The following is a 17,165-nucleotide window of genomic DNA, read 5'->3' as shown; positions in this document are numbered from 1 at the left end:
TCCATTGGAAATGCATTACATCAGTGTATTTTTAGAAACAGCTGCACTGAAATCCCTGATTGTCATTCTGTTCAAGAACAAACTACAAGAATGATCTGCTTTCGTCCACTATTTCCCATATTTTTCCCCAGGTGGGTGCACAGGCCCTACAAATCAACATTCAGGGCCTCTAAGAAAAACATTCAATTAAAATCAATTGAATCCAAATGTTGGGGCATGTATGTCATTATTTTTCTATGGGGGAACAACAGTGCGGCTCTGTCTATAGAGTGATAGTGGAAGCACTATAGACCACATACACTAATGTTAGCAGATATTAATTTAATTGGACTATTTCAGATTTCTACTAGCAAGAGTGTATATCAGAGAAGATATTTACTTTAAGAAATTCCTATACAAATCAGGTTTAAAATAATGACCGGGCTCTCTCTAATAACCAAGCACAAAGCACTTGGGCTCCAGAGTGGTGCAGTGGTCTAAGGCACTGCTTCTCAGTGCCACAGGTGTCACTACAGACCCTGGTTCAATTACACGCTGTATGACAACCAGATGTGATTGGGAGTCACATAGGGTGGCGCAAAATTAGCATAGAAGTAGACATCATGCAAAACCACAAGTCCCTGCAAGCTCCTGCACGTCATCTCTAGCTGACACCTTTGCTAACAGGTATTGTGTCAGTTTAAAATGTACATAAGACAGTTCACAGAATTGTCAATTTAAAGAAATATAGCCAATGTACTATGACTTATACTGTAGTACTCTATACACATGCTGCGTTCAACCAATTTCAGAGTTTCCTAGTTCCTGACTAGCACATGAATGAGGCAGAAGTTGGTAAAGAGCAACTACATAATTTTGAAGTTGACTGCAGTCAAAACATCATGACCTTTAATCACGTGGTTTAAAGACAAGGTTTTAAGACAAGGTGAGCGCTACCATCAGTCCTGTGCCATGCCAACAGTAAAGCATCCCGAGACCATTCATGTGTGGGGTTGCTGCTCAGCCAAGGGAGTGGGCTCACTCACAATTTTGCCTAAGAACACAGCCATGAATAAAGAATGGTACCAACACATCCTCCGAGAGCAACTTCTCCCAACCATCCAGGAACAGTTTGGTGACGAACAATGCCTTTTCCAGCATGATGGAGGACCTTGCCATAAGGCAAAATTGATAACTGTCAGGACCCTGTTACAAACCTGGGTCTCCGGAGTGAGAAACAGTCACTTAACCAACTGAGCCACGAATAGTCAGCAGAACCCAGAAGATGAGGCAGACACAGCAGTACTTAAGACGGTGTATTTAATAAAGTAAAAAGGAGAAGTCCTTCAATACAAAAATGGCAAATCCAAAAGGTGGTAGGAATAGCACAAAAAAGCCTCAAGAGATACTCAAAAACAGAATTCCACAAGAGCATCCACCGGAATCGACAAGAATACACAGAACACTAGGGCTGGGTGCTAACATACAAACACAGAGCACAGAACTGAGGGAAACTAAGGGTTTAAATACAATCAGGGGAAAACGAGGCACAGGTGCAAATAATAATGGGGAACAAGGGAAAAAACACAAGGTCAAAAAGCACAATGGGGGCATCTAGTGACCAAAACCCAGAACAACCCTGGCCAAATCCTGACAGGATCCCCCCCCTAGGAACGGCTCCTGACGTTCCTACCAGCTCTCTCAGGGTGGAGGGCCCTGAACTGACGAATGAGGTCCGGGTCCAGGATGTCTTTGGCAGGAACCCAGGAGCGCTCCTCGGGACCGTAGCCTTCCCAGTCCACCAGATACTGCCAGGACCGCTGCACCCGGCGGGAATCCAGTATCCGATGGACGGTATAAGCCGGCTGGCCTCCAATGACACGAGGCGGAGGGGGAGGTCTGTCTGCCGGGACAAGGGGAGAAAAAACAACAGGTTTTAACAATGAAATGTGAAATGTGGGATTAATCTTAAGGGATCTGGGTAAGTGTAGGCGATAAGAAACTGGGTTAACTCTCCTGGCAACCTTGAAGGGACCGATGTATTTTTGGGACAGCTTGCGAGACTCCACCCGTAGAGGTAAGTCTGTTGTGGAGAGCCAGACTCTCTGGCCGGGGTGCAGGGGAGGCCCGGGATGGTGACGTCTATTGGCTTGTTGTTGGTACCTCTGTGAGGAACGCATAAGATTAAGACGGGTCTTCCTCCACATAAGCCGACAGCGTCTGACAAACTTCAAGGCTGAAGGCACTCTGACTTCTGCCTCCTGGTCCGGGAACAATGGAGGAGCATAGCCAAACTGACACTCGTGCGGGGACATACCAGTGGAGGAGGAGCGCAAGGTGTTGTGCGCGTATTCGGCCCAAACAATAAAGGATGACCATGTGGACGGGTTGTCACGAGTCATACATCGGAGGGTGGTTTCCAGCTCTTGATTCATCCTCTGTTTGGCCGTTGGACTCCGGATGGTACCCTGAAGATAGACTGGCAGAAGCCCCCATGAGTTGGCAGAAGGCCTTCCAAAACCTTGAGGCGAACTGGGGACCTCTGTCAGAAACCATATCTTGAGGAATGCCGAAGACTCGGAACACATGATTAATTACCAACTCAGCCGTTTCCTTGGCAGAAGGTAACTTAGTCAGAGGGACGAACCTGGCCGCCTTTGAAAACCTGTCGATTATGACTAGGATAGTAGTATTGCCATGGGATGGAGGAAGTCCAGTAATAAAGTCCAATGAGATATGGGACCAGGGTCTGTGGGGAACAGGTAAAGGGTGAAGGAGTCCTTGAGGGCGGAGGTGAGAAGATTTGCCCTGGCAGCACACGGGACAGGCATTGACGAAAGTGGCAACGTCTTCTCTTATGGTAGGCCACCAGAACTTACGCTGGATGAACTCCAAGGTGCGACCTACGCCCGGATGACAGGTGAGGCGAGAGGAGTGCCCCCACAGAAGGACCTGAGTCCTCACTGCCTTGGGGACAAACAACCGATTGGCAGGACCTCCTTTCGGGTCCGGTTCGCTAGCTTGAGCACGTCTCACGGTATCCTCAACTTGCCACGAGATCGGAGCCACAATCTTAGCAGCAGGAAGGACAGGCATGTCCGTGTCATCTCGAATGGCAGGAGCGTAGACTCAGGACAGGGCATCCGGTTTGAGATTCTTCGACCCGGGCCGATAGGTGAGGATAAACTGGAATCGATTGAAGAAAAGAGACCATCTAGCTTGTCTAGAGTTCAACCGCTTCGCCTGCTGGATATACTCCAGATTTTTGTGGTCCGTAAGCACTTGAAACGGGTGAGAAGCCCCCTCGAGCCAGTGTCTCCATTCCTTCAATGCCATCTTAACCGCTAGGAGTTCACGATCCCCCACATCGTAGTTCCTCTCAGTCGGGGTAAGCCGGTGTGAGAATAAAGCGCACGGATGAAGCTTCTTGTCTTCACCCCTCTGAGACAGGACAGCTCCAACACCAACCTCTGATGCGTCTACCTCCACCACAAATGGTTCATCCGTAGTCGGTAGTATCAGGATGGGAGCAGAGAGAACGCGCTGCTTGAGTCCTTGGAAGGCCGTCTCAGCTTCTCTTCCCCACAAAAACCTTGCATTGCCACCCTTGGTTAAAGCTGAGAGAGGGGCTGCCACCAAGCTGAAGTTCTTGATGAACTTGCGGTAAAAGTTTGTGAAGCCCAGGAAACGCTGAACTTCCTTAACGGATTTGGGGTGGGCCAATCCGCTACCGCCCCTACCTTCCTGGGGTCCATTTGGACTCGACCGGGTTCCACTACAAATCCCAGGAATTGTACTCGGGATGAATGGAATTCACATTTTTCCGGCTTAACGTACAGATGGCTGTCCAGGAGGCGTTTGAGTACTTGTCTGACATGCTTAGTGTGTTCTTGAAGGGAGCTCGAAAAGATGAGGATGTCATCCAAGTAAACGAACACAAATATGTTAAGCATATCCCTAAGCACATCGTTTATGAGCGCTTGGAACACCGCTGGGTCGTTGGTCAGGCCGAAGGGCATCACCAAGTATTCATAGTGACCAGTAGGCGTGTTGAAAGCGGTCTTCCACTCGTCACCAGGTCTGATCCGCACAAGATGGTATGCGTTCCGCAGGTCAAGCTTAGTGAAAACAACTGCTTCCTGGAGCAGCTCGAAGGCTGTGGCCATAAGGGGTAGCGGGTAACGGTTACGGACGGTTATGGCATTGAGTCCCCGGTAGTCGATGCAAGGACGTAATCCACCGTCTTTCTTGGCCACAAAGAAAAACCCTGCTCCCGCCGGGGAGGTGGATGGACGCATGAGGCCTGCTTCCAGAGCGTCCTTGATGTAGGTATCCATAGCAGCTCGTTCGGGTGGAGATAGGGAAAAGATCCGACCCCTGGGGGGCAAGTGCCCGGAAACAGGTCGATGGGGCAATCGTAAGGTCTATGGGGTGGTAGCATGGTGGCCCTCTGTTTGCTAAACACCAGTTTGAGGTCATGGTAACACTCGGGAACTCGGGTCAGGTCGATGGATTCTAAAGACTCGGGAGTAGAACTCGGGAATTCTGGAAAATACAAGTAGCTTGGCACGTAGGACCCCACTGCTTGATAGTGCCCACAGACCAGTCGATGTGAGGGTTATGGCTGTGAAGCCAGGGGTATCCAAGGACGAGAGGGAACTCGGAACAGGAGATCAAATGAAAGTTCATCAATTCCTGGTGTTGTGAAACTGAAAGTCGCAGGGAGGTAGTGACATGAGTGACAAGTCCAGATCCCAAAGGGCTTCCATCCAATGTAGTGACCCTCATGGGTTCACTTAGAGGTTCAGAGGGAACGCCATTCTCCTTCGCCCAGACACCATCCATGAAGTTACCTGCGGCTCCAGAGTCTACCAAGGCTTGAAGGTGAAGCTTGTGGTTGTCCCAGGAGAGGGTGACTGGAATGAGCAGACGGGAGTTGGACAGATGGGAGGAGGTTATGTTTCCCGTTACAGTTCCCCCCGGTCTGTACGGGACAGAGCGTTTCCCTGGAGCCCGGGACACGTGGAACGGAAATGGCCCGGTTTGCCGCAATATAGACAGCGTCGCTCCCTCATCCGGCGGTCTCTCTCAGCCTGGGAGATGCGTCCAATCTGCATGGGTTCCGATGGAGCCAGCGAGGATAAAGGTGGGGACTCGGAGCTGGGACTGATAGGGGCTAGAGGTCTACGGTTGAGTTCTCTCTCTCTCAGACGCTGGTCAATGCGTGAGGCCAACTTGATCAGGGACTCGAGATTGTCCGGTGGTTCCCGAGTGGCCAGTTCATCTTGGATAGTGTCGGAAAGGCCTTTCAGAAAGCACACCGTGAGCGCCTCGTTGTTCCAGCCACTTGCTGCTGCCACCGTGCGGAACTGGATGGCATAGTCCGTCACGCTGCGCCAACCTTGGTGGAGAGTCAGGAGCTGTTTGGCTGAGTCAGAACCACTGCTTGGGCCTTGAAACACTCGTTTGAATTCCTCAGCAAAGGCAGAGTAGCTGGCACAGCAGGAACTATGGGCATCCCACACAGCAGTAGCCCAGGCCAGGGCTTTTTCCGACAGCAGGGTGATGATATAAGCGATCTTAGACCGGTCGGTGGGAAACGACGAGGGTTGTAGCTCAAAGGAGAGAGAACATTGGGTGAGAAACCCTTTACAAGCACTTGGATCACCTAAAAACCGTTGGGGAGGTGGAAGACGAGGTTCAGCCAGGGGGTTAACTGCCATGGGTACGTGAATCTGAGGTACTGGGACGGGAACTGTTGCCGGGGTAAGACGATCAGATATTTGCTTAATGGAAGTCAGCATCTCCGACAGAAGATGAGAATGTCTAGCCATTAAGGCCTCTTGCTGAACCAGGGCGGCTTCGTGGCGTTGGACAGTCTCCTGGTGGTGGGACAGCATGGCAAAAAAGTCCTGGGAACTGGCTGCCTCTGGGTTCATTTTTGGGCTCTGTGTTTCTGTCAGGACCCGGTTACGAACCTGGGTCTCCGGAGTGAGAAACAGTCACTTAACCAACTGAGCCACGAATAGTCAGCAGAACCCAGAAGATGAGGCAGACACAGCAGTACTTAAGACGGTGTATTTAATAAAGTAAAAAGGAGAAGTCCTTCAATACAAAAATGGCAAATCCAAAAGGTGGTAGGAATAGCACAAAAAAGCCTCAAGAGATACTCAAAAACAAAAACAGAATTCCACAAGAGCATCCACCGGAATCGACAAGAATACACAGAACACTAGGGCTGGGTGCTAACATACAAACACAGAGCACAGAACTGAGGGAAACTAAGGGTTTAAATACAATCAGGGGAAAACGAGGCACAGGTGCAAATAATAATGGGGAACAAGGGAAAAAACATAAGGTCAAAAAGCACAATGGGGGCATCTAGTGACCAAAACCCGGAACAACCCTGGCCAAATCCTGACAATAACTAAGTGGCTCGGGGAACAAAACATTGATATATTGGGTCCATGGCCAGGAAACTCCCCAGAGCATTAATCCCATTAGGAACTTTTGTCAACCCTCAAGAGGAGGGTGGGCAAAAAAACAAAAAACAAATTCTGACAAACTCCAAGCATTGATTATGCAAGAATGGGCTGCCATCAGTCAGGATGTGGCCCAGATGTTAATTGACAGCATGCCAGGGCAGTTTGCAAAGGTCTTGAAAAAGAAGGGTCGACATTGCAAATATTGACTCTTTGCATCAACTTCATGAAAAAGCCTTTGACACTTATGGAATGCTTGTAATTATACTTCAGTATTCCATTGTAACGTCTAACAAAAAAATCTAAAGAGACTGAACCAGCAAACTTTGTGGAAATGAATATTTGTGTCGTTCTCAAAACTTTTGGCCACGACTGTACTTGACAAAATAGATCAGCTCGAACGCCCCCGCTTAAGCTCGAGATGCTGGTGGAAAGAAGGAAGACGTAATGAAGTGAGGATCTCTGGGTTGTTGCAATGGTCAGATTATCAGTTTATTGCCACAAATTCCACAACCCGGAGTTGCTATGAAGGTACAATTATTTTCCAAATATTTGTAGTTAATTCTACTTTCCTCAATTCTCAGTAGGTTATTGCCTGCAAGCTAGCTAGCTAGCTGTAGTTGACTGTCAGCAAATATGCTAGCTAACTCACAGTTTTTTTGTTTGTTAATGTTTTGTTTACAAGCTAGGTAGAGAACAATAAATAGATAGCTAACTAGCTTTATATATCCAGCTAACGTTAGCTATGTTGAGTGAGCTGAGTTCAATCATCTCTATATGTAGCATTGATGCTTAGTAACTAATGTAGCTAGCTATTAGCTACTGTCAGAATGAAGCTAGGTACAGTTTGTACAGTTTGTTGCCGAAATAGGCTAGCTAGCTACTTGGCTAGATTTTCGTATCTAACTGTATATGAGTTAGCTAGCTAGATTAAATAGTTTATTCAGGCAAATTCTCGATAATCAGTATTCATGTTCAATGTCAGTAGTATTGATGATTGTCCCCACCACCAAGGGAGAGTAACACAGTAATAGCTTGATGTTTTGCATATGTGTCTAACGCTAGGCTACTAGCTAGCACGGTCAGTAGATTGACTGTTTGTCTTGCCTTGTTTGTGATTGATATTTGTGATTTGAATGGATAGTTCAAATCCTCCCTCCCAGGAAGAAATGTTCTGGTCAATTATTGATTTTTGGAATGTATGTTAGTTGTCTGTAGGCTGTTTGTTTTCTGCATCTGTATAAATCCTAACGCTCATTGGGCATAATATTTAGCCTTTACAGTGGGAGTTCTAATGTTCATATACAATTATCAGATTGTTACCCACTTAATGATTTTTTTTTTACGTTCTACCATCTATCTTCAATGAATATGCATTAGTAAGGATACAAACACATACTTTATTTAATTTAATCATGATACAATCTCAAACTTAGACAGCTGTGGTATTTTGCAGATATTAATGGATGATGATTGGTAGAACCTTGTGTATATTCAGATCTGTAGGGGACTCAATGCAGGTACAAGTCAATGTACACAAGCTGATTTACCAGGAGAAACTGCACCTTCAAGAGAAACACCCCCACAACGCATCCAAAAAATGTAAATATATTTAGACTAACAGCAGCAGAAAATGGAACAGTATTACAACAGTATTACAACAGTTGTAATGGGGTGCGTGCTGGTGGCAGGGAAGTCAGGCGCAGGAGAATGAACTTGGTATAAACGGAGCTGTTTAATAAGTATTCAAAACCTCCGAAAACCAAAATGTACAACATAAAATAAGAGGGTGCAAAACCCGTCGCTCACCAGAACAACTAGAATGCATAGATACAACAAACAATCACCGACAAGGACATGAGGGGAAACAGAGGGTTAAATACACAACATGTAATTGATGGAATTGGAACCAGATGTGATGGAAGACAAGACAACCAATGAAAAATGGATCAGAGATGGCTAGAAGGTCGGTGACGTCGACCGCCGAACACCGCCCGAACAAGGAGAGGGACCAACTTCGGCGGAAGTCATGACAACAGTATTACAACAGTATTACAACAGTGGTAACAATAGTAGTACACCAATTTATGCACAAATTGACGTGTTGCCTGAGTAAATATATTCCTATATTTGACTATTGCACAGTACTATTGTTCATGTAACAGAGACTAGTATAAAAAGTAATGGGCAAATGATAGGGCCTACGTTTGGAAACGGATTACCTCATTGATAGAGATGGGAGTTGAACTGAAATTGATTTTGTGGAATTATCTTCCCATGTTAATACAGGGGAATGCATTCTCTTGTATTAAATTGCCAGGGAACAGATATTTAGTTGTCATTTGCAGCCTCTCATCGAGGTAATTAGTCAGTTAGTTTATTCGATGCATGAATCATTTCTCCACCACACACCTTCGCTTTCTTACACGTTCTCCCCTGCAGACAAAAGTATCCCATTTAGAGAAATGTTGATAGGATGTGTTGGATGTAGGTCTATTAGGACCGGTCATCATGCAGTCCCTGGGCATGTCTAGTCTATTGTGCCATCGTCAGTCGCCACAGAGCTATGGGCTATGCTTTTCATTTCCTCAGCCATAACAAAGTGACGCCTCCAGCCTCTCATGTGGCTGCAATATTAAGAGTATAATAGCCTGTGTTACCTTGACCACTCTATTTTTAGATGTTTTCACACTTGTAATAACCTGTGTGCAAAACATTGCGCCATCAAGCCAATCTGTTTGTAGGTATCACTGTGATAATGACTATAGTGTGTCTGGTGTTGCACAGATGGGTCCTAGCTCAAGGAGAGGAGGCTTGTCGACACTACAGGGCTGTTGCTGGTGATGTTTGACAGGGATAACTCCTTCTCACGTCTGTGGAGCTCTGCAGTCTCTTAACACTGCTGTCTGTGTTCTCCAGGCGGGGGCCTCGTCCATGTGGGCTTCATGCTGTGGTCTGCTGAATGAAGTCATGGGCGCAGGGGCAGTGAGAGGCCAGCAGCCTGGGTTCGGAGCCGGTGCCGGACCCTTTCGGTTTGCCCCCAGCGCAGGATATTCCACATATCCGCCCACAACCTCAGGGAGCCCCAGCCTCGTATGTAAGGCTTGTGGCCAGGCCTTCTCTGTCTTCAGGAGGAAGGTAGGTGTTGGGTTTGGGGACCATTGGGGTAGCTAGTAGACTTATTGTGTGAATGGCCTATGTCCCAGATGGTTAGAGGGTGTTTGATAGGCTTTGGGGTAATCAAGAAGGAACCTGTTTGGGTGTTTGAGCCATAGAATAGTTTATAATTGGTATTGACTGAGGAGACACTATAACATTTAATGCACTGATATTATTAGATATTTTATTAGATCTGATCAGAGTAGCCCTTATATGTTTATTCAAACATACACACCCTATTACAGTAGGCCTACATGTTAAGTAAGGGCCAGTGTTGATTAGTTCCGTCCTTAGACGTAATCTGATGTGTCCTCCGAGGGAGCCAAGATAAGAGATGCTGAATACAGCCAGTTACGTCATGAGACTGCACTTACAAGCCCATGGCACAGCAGTGGTAATTGCTACACTCCAAATCAAATTGTATTTGTCACATGAGCCGAATACAACCGGTGAAGACCTTATCGTGAAATGCTTACTACAAGCCCTTAACCAACAATGCAGTTTTAAGAAAAATAATAAAATATTTACTAAATAAACTAGAGGGGAGAGAAAAAGTGACACAATAAAATACCAATAACGAGGCTATATACAGGGGGTATCGGTACCAAGTCAATGTGCGGGGGTAGAGGTTAGTCGAGGTAATTGAGGTAATATGTACATGTACGTAGGGGAAAAATGACTATGCATAGATAATAAACACCAAGTAGCAGCAGTGTAAAAGAAGGGGGGGGGCAATGCAAATAGTCTGGGTAGCCATTTGATTAACTGTTCAGCAGTCTTATGGCTTTGGAGTAGAAGCTGTTAAGCTATGTTGAGAAAACCACATGTTTTTGTTCTAATGTAGTCTGTGGTAAAAATAAAAAAAGACAAGGACTTAGGCTACTCCTTTAGTCTAGATTTAGATCAGTGTGAGGTTTTGTGGCTGATGCATGCTAATGCTATGGTCTGAAGTTTGTTGGAAGAATTTCTAGGTAAGCACTGTGCCTCATCAAAGGTCTAACCAGAATTAATCAAATGGCAGGGGGAAGGGGGTCTGTTGTGATGACAGAGGGAGATGACGTCTCCATATTGCTGGGTTGAATTCCTTTACTCTGTCTGAACTGGTCCCTCTGCTGCTCTGCGTCACCATGCCAACACAGCGCTTAATCATGCCGCTTGCGTGTTATTACTGTTTGATGTTTGTGACATGAAGTGAAGAACTGCCTGCCTCCCGTCCGACTGTCTGGAGAGGGAGGGGAACAGATGCACATGATTGAAAAAATGCAGTAACGGAAAAAAGACATCAACCTTCTGCTTCCTAATGGCTTATTTTGGGCTCCAATATCCCACATTCCTCATCTGTCCAACATAGCCTGTGAAGGTTATATTGATGATTTCAGAATCTGTGTTGCTTTGTTCAGAACAAACGACCATTCAAGGTGTATAGAGGGAGATGTTTGCACCATTTAATAATTGAACGAGACATGATTTAATCTTCCATCTGCATGAATGTTTTAGTGGAGACAAGTTCTACATGCAGGATATTGTTAGCCTAGAGTACTGGGCAGGCTTTGTGGATCTTATTAAGGCACAGTGTGCCCTGGTGCCTACATTAGTCTGTGTCCATGTCACTTAGCCTGTCTCTCCACCTGCTTAATGCACACACTCTATCTCTCTCTCCCCCAGCATATCTGCTGCGACTGTAAGAAGAGTTTCTGCACTCTGTGCTCTGTGCTTCAGGAGAACCTGCGTATATGTGCCACATGTCACCTGCTGAAGGGGACGGCCTTCCAGAGACCACAGCTGATGCGGCTGAGGGTCAAAGACCTGCGGCAGTACCTGCTGCTACGCAACGTCCCCACAGACACCTGCAGGGAGAAGGAGGACCTGGTGGACCTGGTGCTGTGTCACCAGGGGAGAGAGGGGGAGGAGGACCCCGACAACCCCCTCTACACCCCGCCCCCCTCCGCCGCACGTTCCACCTCCGAGCTGTCTGCGCTCTCAGTCTCCGCCTCTCAGGGGGAAGCTCTCAGCAGGAGCGACAGCTCAGGGACAACCAACCAGGTACATGTGATGCAGGTAGAGAGTGAGTGTAAAAGGTGTTACGTGTGCTCTGACAGTGACTGAGGTCTAAATTAAGAGATGACTGCTACAAATACCTGTACTTTGCCTGCTCAGCTGGTGCAGAGAGCAGTAGAAGCTTTACTATGAATGGGAACATAGTAGTCCCCAAGGTATCAGTGGACTAAACAGCAGGTGATTCATCCTAATCCCTGCCTGGACTGGAAGGATTTATCGTGCTCTGTGGAGGTTTCTGTCTGAGTAGGCCTGTTGCGGTGACCATATTACCGGCAGACATTACCACCGTAATATTCCACGTGACCGTTGAGTCATGGTAATCTCCTCTTATGCACTCAGGACTTGCATTGGTAGTACCCAATTCACTAACGACCATCAGGTCCACTGGAGGCTGCTGATGTAACATTCCACTGATTCTGCTCCAGCCATTACCACGAGCCCATTCTCCCCAATTAAGGAGCCACCAATCTCATGGGATCAGGTCCAAATGGCCTGGTACTCAGGGCTCTGTTGTCCCTCCAACAGGTCCTAATGGCCTAGTACTCAGGGCTCTATTGTCCCTCCATCAGGTCTCCTGGCCTGGTACTCAGGGCTTGTTTATTGTGGATGTTGTTTCAAAGCCAACGAAATGGACAGTGCTTTCTAAGGTGACGATTAATTCAAAACACCCATATGCATATTAGAGCTGATGCATACTCATAGGCCTATATACTGAATGAGCCCAAGCCTGAAAATAAACACTGAATTAAAAAAATGATTGTGCCATTATACAATACATAGTCTAATAGCCTACCGCATATTACGCATGACAGAAAAACTAAATGATTTTATGTAATTGGTCCAGCCTATACTCCAAATGAGTGTGGACTGTATTATCATGCATACTGGATAGACTGGTTACCTCATGCTACACTCCAATCTTTATATCCATGAGTCTGGGAGAGAACATATAGGCCTAGGCGATGCCGTTGGTTCATTGATTGTGCAGGGTGGCTTACAGAGTTAGCCTACAATTGTAGAGAATTTGTATTTGATTTTGAATAGCTTAGTATTAGGGATTTTTATAATCAATAGGCTGACCTATTACCTTTAGTTACAGAATATCTCAAACCTCCACTGATATACCATCTGGTGATGAAGGGGGTCTCATTGTCATGGAAACCCCTCACAGTGAAGCCTTCAGACTGGGACATTTCCAGGAGCCTGTTTTGGAGCTTGCTCTCCTGTTTATACAAGCCATGACCATCTCTCCTTTATACCATCTCCTCCCCTCTCTCCTTCATTCCTTTCTCGAGCGAGCCGAGTCGGGGTTTCAACAGTTTAATGAAATATGTTTTGTTACTATTGACAGATTTCACTTGGTTACTATTAACAGATTTCACTTGGTTTCCCAAATTTAAGCACTGGGTAGCTGCACGAACAGGGTTAGAGAGCCAATGGCATAGAGTTTGGGGGGAATATCACTTGTCATGCAGTGAGAGGTTGCATGCACCTCTAACAGTGGTTGATGAAATCACCGGAGTATCTTACCTGGCATGAGTGAAAAATGCATTTGAGTGCATACAGGTGACATGTATTTGTTCACCTGCTCGTGTTCCGGCCCATTTGATAATGAGCCATTGTAAATTGAAACACTTTTTTACATAATATTGAAGACAAAATTAAATTGAGAATAGTCTGATGGGTGAAAATATGATCACTTGATGAGAGAACAGCAGAGTGAAGCCTGAGGCAAGGAACAGAGCACAAGCTTTTTTATGCGACTTTCTCAAATCATCAATAGACTGTAGTTGCATCATGCAGCCCATATATGTTTTGATTTCTAATACATTTGTATCATTCTCAAATAAAGTTGCCAAATAACTCTAAACCTAGCATATATAGGACCTGTTTCAAATGACAACTTTTACGCTCAACATAGACACTTTATATGCACACTCGCTCCAGAATGGGAAAAATATCCTTTCTATTTAATTCAGCTAAGTTCAATAATATTCTTCCTACTATGAAGTCATAGAAAATAATGGCACAGAACTTATAAGCATATCTTGTCTGATAAATGACCAAGCCTATGGCATGGCGCATAGCCAGATAACATACAGTAGGCCAACTCGTATTCTGTTCTTCTTCTATTTTAGGCCTGCCTAAAATAGTGGAGTTATTGTGATGGTGTATATTAAATAGATTTGACTTTTTAAAATGTAGATGTTCCAAAGGCGCGCACCAGTGACTTGTATGCCTGGAGATGCTAAACGTGTTTATGCTAATTAACGGTCAATTACCGTGAGACTGGTAGTCTATTGCATGACAATAACCGGCTGACAAAGTGTAACGACCGCCACGGCCCTCCGTCTTTGTCATGTTTGTTTTGTGTGTACAGGATATAGGCGACGCCACGTCTCTCTCCCTCCTGAACCTGGCACCCAGTGAGCACACACCAGAGGTAAATGATAAACCTCACTCCTAGTAGGCTGCTAACTGTAGAAATATGTCACACAGCGTCTGGAGCTTATTCAGAGGGGTGCAACATTCTCCTGTCCTATTTGACCCTTTCTTTCCAGTGCAGTATGTGTCATGTATGTAATGGCTTATGACTCTCCACTCTCTCCTGCAGGTGAGCCCTCAGACGCGGCCGCGAGCGCGGGCCTCTCTCTCAGACATCTCCAGCCTGAGGGACATCGAGGGCCTGTCCGTTAGACAGCTGAAGGAGATCCTGGCCAGGAACTTTGTCAACTATTCAGGCTGCTGTGAGAAGTGGGAGCTGGTAGAGCGCGTCAGCCGCCTGTACAGAGAGACGGAGGAGAACATGAAGTCATGTGAGTAGCAGTGAGCCTGGTTCCAGATCTGTTTGAGCTGGCTTGCCAACTGCTATGGCCATTACCACACCATGTTTGCCCAACAAAATGGTGTGCAGTAGTTATTTTATCTAAATGTGTTTTCTTTCTTTCCTTCAGTGGAAAATGTCAACACAGCTATAACTGCAGGTAAAATGTCACTCCTCTGTCTGTCTTTTGTGATGATATGTAGTCTGTGGAACAGGAATGGAAAGTACAGCTACTTGACATGTAAACCCTTCAGTCCTCGTCAATGATTTTCTAGCTCAGAGTTCCTGTATCCCATCAATGCTTTGTACCAGGGGTAGATGCTGAGTTGATTTCTGTAGTACAAAAATAACATCATCAGTATTTACTGACTGTTGCTTTACTCCTTCCACACAAGTGGTGGCCTTGCCCCCTCCTCCCATCTGCAATGGAGGGATTGGAGGTAAGGTATCTGAAAAGGGCACATTTTCCCCTGGTCTCTCTTACTGTTGACCTGGTCACTCCTACCATCTCATGGCCCCTCAGCCTGCATGTAACACAGGCATCCAACCTCATACACAGCCCTCTGTCATGCATGCAGGAAGTATCACCTTACTTACTACATGTGGTCCCACTACTACTACTACTGCACATCCATCATGCTGTCTTTGTATCTTATCCATACCAAAGGTACCTTCATGCCATCTGAGCATGTCTAGTTACTGGAGGTTCTCAATGCCCCTATTCATTGCCAAGTAAGAACCAGTCACCCATGTGCCATCTTTAAGTTTATTACCTAGAAAGCCAAGATGTCTGTTAATGACTTCACACATTTCTAATAAAGCTAAATCTATACAGCTGAATTCACTGATACACCGTCAGGTGATGAAGGGGGTCTCATTGTCATGGAAACCCTTCATAGCGAACATTTCCAGGACCCTGTATGATGCTTGCCCTCTGGTTTATACCAGCCATGACCTTCCCTAAGATAAGGCACTCTGGATACAAGAGCGAGGAGATATTTTAGTGTGCTCTCTCACTGGTAGTGCCAGTCTCTTCTACCTCTTCAGGGCTTGACATCATCATTGCTCTCCTCCACTCTGATCTGTATGGAATGTCCTGTTCTTCTCTGATTCCTCCCCTCTGTCTTCCTCCAGATGGGGAGAAGGCCCAGCTGACCAACGTGGATGACAACCTGTGCAGGATCTGCATGGACTCCGTGATCGACTGCGTCCTCCTGGAGTGTGGTCACATGGTCACCTGCACCAAGTGCGGCAAGCGGATGAGCGAGTGTCCCATCTGCAGGCAGTACGTCGTGAGAGCCGTGCACGTCTTCAAGTCCTAATGTCTCAATCCACCACTTCCACCATGTCACATCTTCAAAACATTCACATCCAGAGAAACAGATCTGTGTTGTTCTGTCCCAGTTGTGTGTGTTCTGTTGTTATCCCCTGAATCGCTTACATTATTTGTAAACTTGATCATGAATTTGAGAAATGCAGTGTGTTCATTTTTTCCCACTTCATTTCTTTCTTGGGACGAATCAGTGTTTGACCAATGAAAAGGAGGGAAGCAGTCTACCCTTTATATTAACCCATTCCATTTCTAAACACATCCTTGACGTTTTCTCATCTACCGTATTTTTGTGTTATGCTTTTTGCTTACTTATGTTGACTTTTAAACAAGAATGTGAGCTGTGTGTGCGTACCATCGTTCCCAGGTACCTACAGAGTGAACCACTAATTGTGACTGTCCCAATGACCCGAACCGTATCATGTAATGTCTGCCCATATAGTGGTCTATTTTAATTTGGAAGGAAGTCTCACATTTATTTTAATTCTGTCATAACATCTTAACATTGAATGTTAAGATGAATAAGAAAATGGGTGCTAAATACATTCAAATGTTTTTCCTGTTTTCCGTTTGTTAGTATACCAACTTAAATTGTGGATATCGTCACTGTCCTGAAACCTTATCTCCCCAAAAAAACTTCAGGAAATGAGCATATTTTCCCATTAACGAAAATACAATTATGAAACTTCAGAAGCTATTTCAAATACATTTTCTTGGTCCTAGAGTCAAATGTTCAGAGTACAACATTGAGGGGAGTTACTGCTTTCAATAGATGAAAAACACAACTAAATAAAAAAAAAAAGATGCATTATGAGCACGTAATGCCATCAGACAGCAAACATATGCTTAGAATATTTTCAGTTCTCTTTCTTGGAAGTGGAGGGAATATTGTCTTTTTAATTAATACATTGTTATAGTTAACACAACTAATCAAATATATAGCTGCAAGTTAACTGCCACTTGTGGAATATAAAGTATATTGAGGAAAAGTGACTTGCTGTACAGTTGCATATAATGTTTCATATCAGTATGAGATGTACATATCTATTTTTTTCCATTTGATTTGAATGTGTAATTGAATTGAAGATTTCCCTCAGATTAGTTTATTAAAGAGTAAGGTTTCACTGTCCGGTGGATTGAAATGTGTTACTGCATTGGTTTGCTTGAGTGATCTGTCCTCAAATTAGAAGCAGAGCATGATGACAGTCTGTATGGTTGCGTCCAAAATGGTGCCCTATGGGGCTTAGAACAGTACATGGCACCCCATACCCTATGGGGCTTAGAACAGTACATGGCACCCCATGCTCTATGGGGCTTAGAACAGTACATGGCA

General features: G+C 45.5%; 1 protein-coding gene across 5 annotated transcripts; it reads left to right on the top strand.

The window, feature by feature from the left end:
• Window positions 1-6,873: 6,873 nt before the first annotated feature.
• Window positions 6,874-16,961, top strand: rnf34a (ring finger protein 34a). 5 transcript variants are annotated; one of them, XM_064937476.1, is made up of 9 exons: window positions 6,874-6,992; window positions 7,960-8,063; window positions 9,381-9,599; window positions 11,286-11,663; window positions 14,059-14,121; window positions 14,293-14,494; window positions 14,633-14,662; window positions 14,898-14,942; window positions 15,637-16,961. In XM_064937476.1, the coding sequence occupies exons 3-9, from the start codon at window positions 9,396-9,398 to the stop codon at window positions 15,822-15,824; spliced, it is 1,110 nt and encodes a 369-aa protein (XP_064793548.1). In that variant the 5' UTR covers window positions 6,874-6,992; window positions 7,960-8,063; window positions 9,381-9,395; the 3' UTR covers window positions 15,825-16,961. The 5 variants fall into 5 exon arrangements, with proteins under 5 accessions (XP_064793548.1, XP_064793550.1, XP_064793547.1 ...); XM_064937478.1 differs by lacking the exon at window positions 7,960-8,063 and having other exon boundaries at window positions 11,340-11,663; XM_064937475.1 differs by lacking the exon at window positions 7,960-8,063.
• The last annotated feature ends 204 nt before the right edge of the window (window positions 16,962-17,165 follow it).

The sequence above is a fragment of the Oncorhynchus masou genome, chromosome 25, assembly GCF_036934945.1.
Source record: "Oncorhynchus masou masou isolate Uvic2021 chromosome 25, UVic_Omas_1.1, whole genome shotgun sequence".
Lineage (NCBI taxonomy): Eukaryota > Metazoa > Chordata > Actinopteri > Salmoniformes > Salmonidae > Oncorhynchus > Oncorhynchus masou.
The sequence above is the reverse complement of the archived record's forward strand: the minus strand, read 5'-3'. Positions and strand labels throughout refer to the sequence as shown.